Genomic DNA, 7,500 nt, shown 5'->3' with positions numbered 1-7,500 from the left:
CAAGAACAAGGCACTGAACAAATAATACTTGCACCTGGATTGCGGATTGCACCTGGCATTTGTTAATCCTCTCTCTGGTTACTTTAAAATATGAACTGTCTTTAAATTTTTACCTGTGGCTGGTAAATTTCTCGACTACCCTGAACCCCCTCTCTCTCTCTCTCTCTCTCTCTTATTCTCTCTCTCTCTCTCACTATCCTCTACTCCTAACAATTCTTAACTTGTTCTTTCTGTGACTATTCACAACTGTAGCCTCGGCAGTCTCCAAGCCTCAAGCCTACCTGGCTGGAGACACTAAACACTCTTGCCAACTCCCACACCTTCCTTCACAGTGTGACTTACACACCCCTCATGCTATTGGCCCGGCTCTTGAAGTGTTCACAGACACCCGGGTTTCACACAACACAGCCGGGTCCCACACAACACAGCCGGGTCCCACACAACACACCCGGGTCTCACACAACACACCCGGGTTTCACACAACACAGCCGGGTCTCACACAACACAGCCGGGTCTCACACAACACAGCCGGGTCCCACACAACACACCCGGGTCCCACACAACACACCCGGGTCCCACACAACACACCCGGGTCTCACACAACACAGCCGGGTCTCACACAACACAGCCGGGTCCCACACAACACAGCCGGGTCCCACACAACACAGCCGGGTCTCACACAACACAGCCGGGTCTCAGACAACAGCCGGGTCCCACACAACACAGCCGGGTCTCACACAACACCACACACAACACAGCCGGGTCTCACACAACACACCCGGGTCTCACACAACACAGCCGGGTCCCACACAACACAGCCGGGTCTCACACAACACACCCGGGTCTCACACAACACAGCCGGGTCCCACACAACACAGCCGGGTCCCACACAACACAGCCGGGTCCCACACAACACAGCCGGGTCTCACACAACACCACACACAACACAGCCGGGTCTCACACAACACAGCCGGGTCTCACACAACACAGCCGGGTCCTACACAACACAGCCGGGTCCCACACAACACCACACACAACACAGCCGGGTCTCACACAACACAGCCGGGTCCCACACAACACAGCCGGGTCTCACACAACACAGCCGGGTCCCACACAACACAGCCGGGTCCCACACAACACAGCCGGGTCCCACACAACACAGCCGGGTCCCACACAACACAGCCGGGTCTCACACAACACCACACACAACACAGCCGGGTCTCACACAACACAGCCGGGTCCCACACAACACAGCCGGGTCTCACACAACACAGCCGGGTCTCACACAACACAGCCGGGTCCCACACAACACAGCCGGGTCTCACACAACACAGCCGGGTCTCACACAACACAGCCGGGTCTCACACAACACCACACACAACACAGCCGGGTCCCACACAACACAGCCGGGTCTCACACAACACAGCCGGGTCCCACACAACACAGCCGGGTCTCACACAACACAGCCGGGTCCCACACAACACAGCCGGGTCTCACACAACACAGCCGGGTCCCACACAACACAGCCGGGTCTCACACAACACAGCCGGGTCCCACACAACACAGCCGGGTCTCACACAACACAGCCGGGTCTCACACAACACCACACACAACACAGCCGGGTCCCACACAACACAGCCGGGTCTCACACAACACAGCCGGGTCCCACACAACACAGCCGGGTCTCACACAACACAGCCGGGTCCCACACAACACAGCCGGGTCTCACACAACACAGCCGGGTCTCACACAACACAGCCGGGTCCCACACAACACAGCCGGGTCCCACACAACACAGCCGGGTCCCACACAACACCACACACAACACAGCCGGGTCTCACACAACACCACACACAACACAGCCGGGTCTCACACAACACCACACACAACACAGCCGGGTCTCACACAACACCACACACAACACAGCCGGGTCCCACACAACACAGCCGGGTCTCACACAACACCACACACAACACAGCCGGGTCTCACACAACACCACACACAACACAGCCGGGTCCCACACAACACAGCCGGGTCTCACACAACACAGCCGGGTCCCACACAACACAGCCGGGTCTCACACAACACAGCCGGGTCCCACACAACACAGCCGGGTCTCACACAACACAGCCGGGTCCCACACAACACAGCCGGGTCTCACACAACACAGCCGGGTCTCACACAACACAGCCGGGTCCTACACAACACAGCCGGGTCTCACACAACACAGCCGGGTCTCACACAACACAGCCGGGTCCCACACAACACAGCCGGGTCCCACACAACACAGCCGGGTCCCACACAACACAGCCGGGTCCCACACAACACAGCCGGGTCCCACACAACACAGCCGGGTCCCACACAACACAGCCGGGTCCCACACAACACAGCCGGGTCCCACACAACACAGTCGGGTCTCACACAACACAGCCGGGTCTCACACAACACACCCGGGTCCCACACAACACAGCCGGGTCCCACACAACACAGCCGGGTCCCACACAACACAGCCGGGTCTCACACAACACAGCCGGGTCTCACACAACACAGCCGGGTCTCACACAACACAGCCGGGTCTCACACAACACAGCCGGGTCTCACACAACACAGCCGGGTCCCACACAACACAGCCGGGTCTCACACAACACAGCCGGGTCTCACACAACACAGCCGGGTCCCACACAACACAGCAGGGTCCCACACAACACAGCCGGGTCCCACACAACACAGCCGGGTCCCACACAACACAGCCGGGTCTCACACAACACAGCCGGGTCTCACACAACACAGCCGGATCCCACACAACACGACGAGAACCATCACCAGACACACACAAGACATTCTTGCAGGAAATGAAATAATTCATATATTCTTCTCTGCCGTGTGTCCTATTTGTCAAGTTGTGCTCATAAAGCTTTGGAGTCTAGAGACATTGTGCTCGACTTTTCATTTGATGTTTTGGAGTGGGTTAGCAGATTTCAATTAATATTTTGGTGTACTTTAGGGTGCCGGGTAATTCGTGTGACGCTGCCTATTGTCCCTCATCTTGTCTCTTCTCCTCTCTATCTACTACTAATTATTCTCTACTTTCCTATCGTCTCAATTCCCCTTCGTTCTTCGTGCCTAATCACCACTAATTTCATTCTTACCTAACAGTCCCCTACGGGGAAGCGAGGTTCTATAGCACTTTACACCCCGCGTACTGTCCCTGTTGAACCTATTGGGCTATAATTTAGTTATTCTGACGTTCGAATACCTTGTCGAATCTGGCCTTGAAGTTGTGGATGGAGGTGGCTTCAACAACAACTTCCTTCGGTGCATTTCACTTAATACGGGTTACGAGTATTTCTTTAACTACCACCACCAATTACTACAGCAAGTAACAAGCGGTTTGAACTATCCAGGATTGGTAGCCACCTGCCACAGGTAACGGTAGCCCACCTGCCACAGGTAACGGTAGCCCACCTGCCACAGGTAACGGTAGCCCACCTGCCACAGGTAACGGTAGCCACCTGCCACAGGTAACGGTAGCCACCTGCCACAGGTAACGGTAGCCACCTGCCACAGGTAACGGTAGCCACCTGCCACAGGTAACGGTAGCCACTTGCCGCAGGTAACGGTAGCCACCTGCCACAGGTAACGGTAGCCACCTGCCACAGGCAACGGTAGCCACCTGCCACAGGCAACGGTAGCCCCCTGCCACAGGCAACGGTAGCCCCCTGCCACAGGCAACGGTAGCCCCCTGCCACAGGCAACGGTAGCCCCCTGCCACAGGCAACGGTAGCCCCCTGCCACAGGCAACGGTAGCCCCCTGCCACAGGCAACGGTAGCCCCCTGCCACAGGCAACGGTAGCCCCCTGCCACAGGCAACGGTAGCCCCCTGCCACAGGCAACGGTAGCCCCCTGCCACAGGCAACGGTAGCCCCCTGCCACAGGCAACGGTAGCCCCCTGCCACAGGCAACGGTAGCCCCCTGCCACAGGCAACGGTAGCCCCCTGCCACAGGCAACGGTAGCCCCCTGCCACAGGCAACGGTAGCCCCCTGCCACAGGCAACGGTAGCCCCCTGCCACAGGTAACGGTAGCCCCCTGCCACAGGCAACGGTAGCCCCCTGCCACAGGTAACGGTAACCCAACCTGATCCTGGCAACCACTGTGTCGCACAGTCTGGTCGACGTTTTGTGCTGCCCATAAACATAGGTTCCAGATCCAAACAAATTATAATTTTGTACAACATATGAACATACAAGATTAAAGAAACCTGCGTTTCAGACGAGGAGTCACAATAACGCGGCTGAAATATGTTGACCAGACCACACACAATCGACTTGAGAATGGTCCAGGACGGACCGAAACGTCGTCGTTCCTTCACCTTCGAGTGTGTGGTCTAGTCAACGAAACCTGCATTGGCATAACCACCTCGTATTTTGGCTATACAAGGCAGCTCCTGTGTATAGCGACCCCCAAACTCATTCAGAAATATGTCAGGTTATCTTGAGGTTATCTTGAGATGATTTCGGGGCTTTTTAGTGTCCCCGCGGCCCGGTCCTCGACCAGGCCTCCACCCCCAGGAAGCAGCCCGTGACAGCTGACTAACACCCAGGTACCTATTTTACTGCTAGGTAACAGGGGCATAGCGTGAAAGAAACTCTGCCCATTGTTTCTCGCCGGCGCCTGGGATCGAACCCAGGACCACAGGATCACAAGTCCAGTGTGCTGTGCCACTAGCGGTGCCAGCGGTCCAGCTCACATCTGACACAACCAGCCAGCATCATTATCACGGAATCTGCGATGATTGGCTAGACCATTCACCAAGGATTACCTAGGTTGGCTAGGCCGCTATACCTGACGCCATCTTGGGTCTCATTATCCCCCCTACCGTCTGGGCTCCCGTCGCAGCCCTGTCTAAAATCCCGGTTGATGTGCACTATAATCAGGGTAATCCCGCCACCCCTCCACACCCCCTAAAACCAGAAGCATTCTTCCCCCTGGGGATTAAATAGCGGCCCCCGCGTCGCGCGGATTGCCAGGAGACGTGTCAAGTCTGGCACTTTGCTAGCGGTGCCACTTACGTCTGAGTGACACTTAGAGGTGGCACTCAGGCACGGAAGGAGTGGCAGTGTGTGTTTGATCTGTCTTGTGTCTGACACCGTCTCTTCCTCCCCCCACACAGACGAGGACGCAGAGGGCAGGAAGAAGAAGCCTCGGCGTAACCGGACCACCTTCACCTCGGTGCAGCTGACGGCGCTGGAGAAGGTGTTTGAGAGGACACACTACCCGGACGCCTTCGTCAGGGAGGAGCTGGCTAAACGGACCAACCTCAGCGAGGCCAGAGTGCAGGTGAGTCTCTTTAGCGGGGGCAAAGATGAGTTTCTGTGACGCACATGAGTCCATGGCGAGCTTAATAGGGGTCGCCATGGGAGCGAACTCCCCTGAAAAGGGAGCAATGGGGCCGAGCTGCCTATGACAGTCCCCTAACCCATACCAGTCACCCTGTAAAGTTTGATGAGCCTAGCCCAACCTGTGTCCCCTTGTTTATGTGCCCAACTGTGTTCCATAGCTTGTGACATCCATGCCAAATAATGTCCTTATCTGCCGTATCTATTCCATTGAGAACTTTGTATATGGTGACCATGTCTCCCCCGACGGAGTAGGTAAAGAGGTTGATGAAAATAACTATGTGATGAGGTTGACGGATGCTGCAATGGTAATATATGATGACGCAATGATGAGTTACTGATGGTATGACAAGAAGACACAGACGTGCTCCAGCGGGTTTTCTTCCTATTGGGGAGTGTTGTACATGCTGCTATGGCGGTGTGTCCACTCACAGGATGAGTGACGCTGCCCAATACTGTCACTATGGCGGTGTGTCCACTCACAGGATGAGTGGCGCTGCCCAATACTGTCACTATGGCGGTGTGTCCACTCACAGGATGAGTGGCGCTGCCCAATACTGTCACTATGGCGGTGTGTCCACTCACAGGATGAGTGGCGCTGCCCAATACTGTCACTATGGCGGTGTGTCCACTCACAGGATGAGTGGCGCTGCCCAATACTGTCACTATGGCGGTGTGTCCACTCACAGGATGAGTGGCGCTGCCCAATACTGTCACTATGGCGGTGTGTCCACTCACAGGATGAGTGGCGCTGCCCAATACTGTCACTATGGCGGTGTGTCCACTCACATGATGAGTGACGCTGCCCAATACTGTCACTATGGCGGTGTGTCCACTCACAGGATGAGTGGCGCTGCCCAATACTGTCACTATGGCGGTGTGTCCACTCACAGGATGAGTGGCGCTGCCCAATACTGTCACTATGGCGGTGTGTCCACTCACATGATGAGTGACGCTGCCCAATACTGTCACTATGGCGGTGTGTCCACTCACAGGATGAGTGACGCTGCCCAATACTGTCACTATGGCGGTGTGTCCACTCACAGGATGAGTGGCGCTGCCCAATACTGTCACTATGGCGGTGTGTCCACTCACAGGATGAGTGACGCTGCCCAATACTGTCACTATGGCGGTGTGTCCACTCACAGGATGAGTGGCGCTGCCCAATACTGTCACTATGGCGGTGTGTCCACTCACAGGATGAGTGGCGCTGCCCAATACTGTCACTATGGCGGTGTGTCCACTCACAGGATGAGTGGCGCTGCCCAATACTGTCACTATGGCGGTGTGTCCACTCACAGGATGAGTGGCGCTGCCCAATACTGTCACTATGGCGGTGTGTCCACTCACATGATGAGTGGCGCTGCCCAATACTGTCACTATGGCGGTGTGTCCACTCACAGGATGAGTGACGCTGCCCAATACTGTCACTATGGCGGTGTGTCCACTCACAGGATGAGTGGCGCTGCCCAATACTGTCACTATGGCGGTGTGTCCACTCACAGGATGAGTGACGCTGCCCAATACTGTCACTATGGCGGTGTGTCCACTCACAGGATGAGTGGCGCTGCCCAATACTGTCACTATGGCGGTGTGTCCACTCACAGGATGAGTGGCGCTGCCCAATACTGTCACTATGGCGGTGTGTCCACTCACAGGATGAGTGGCGCTGCCCAATACTGTCACTATGGCGGTGTGTCCACTCACAGGATGAGTGGCGCTGCCCAATACTGTCACTATGGCGGTGTGTCCACTCACAGGATGAGTGGCGCTGCCCAATACTGTCACTATGGCGGTGTGTCCACTCACAGGATGAGTGACGCTGCCCAATACTGTCACTATGGCGGTGTGTCCACTCACAGGATGAGTGGCGCTGCCCAATACTGTCACTATGGCGGTGTGTCCACTCACAGGATGAGTGGCGCTGCCCAATACTGTCACTATGGCGGTGTGTCCACTCACAGGATGAGTGGCGCTGCCCAATAAACTCGCCCCTCGGGGCAAAATTAAAAAAAAAAATACGCAGACACGTGACACAGGGGCTCTGAGGTGTTACAATGGTGCCTCCGGAGCACACAGGTGACGGCAGCTGTCATACAGGTG

At 56.2% G+C, this 7,500-nt stretch overlaps 1 protein-coding gene across 1 annotated transcript in view; it reads left to right on the top strand.

Annotated features, from left to right (window-relative positions):
• Window positions 1-7,500, top strand: part of LOC123752172 (paired mesoderm homeobox protein 1-like) — a 66,002-nt gene that overhangs the window by 32,635 nt on the left and 25,867 nt on the right. Inside the window, exon 2 of the mRNA XM_069319341.1 lies at window positions 5,172-5,338. Within this exon, the coding sequence (XP_069175442.1) occupies window positions 5,172-5,338 (167 nt within the window). The remainder of the gene's footprint in view (window positions 1-5,171; window positions 5,339-7,500) is intronic.

Source organism: Procambarus clarkii, chromosome 92 (genome assembly GCF_040958095.1).
Source record: "Procambarus clarkii isolate CNS0578487 chromosome 92, FALCON_Pclarkii_2.0, whole genome shotgun sequence".
Classification (NCBI taxonomy): Eukaryota; Metazoa; Arthropoda; class Malacostraca; order Decapoda; family Cambaridae; genus Procambarus; species Procambarus clarkii.
This window is presented reverse-complemented; position numbering and strand designations above follow the sequence as displayed.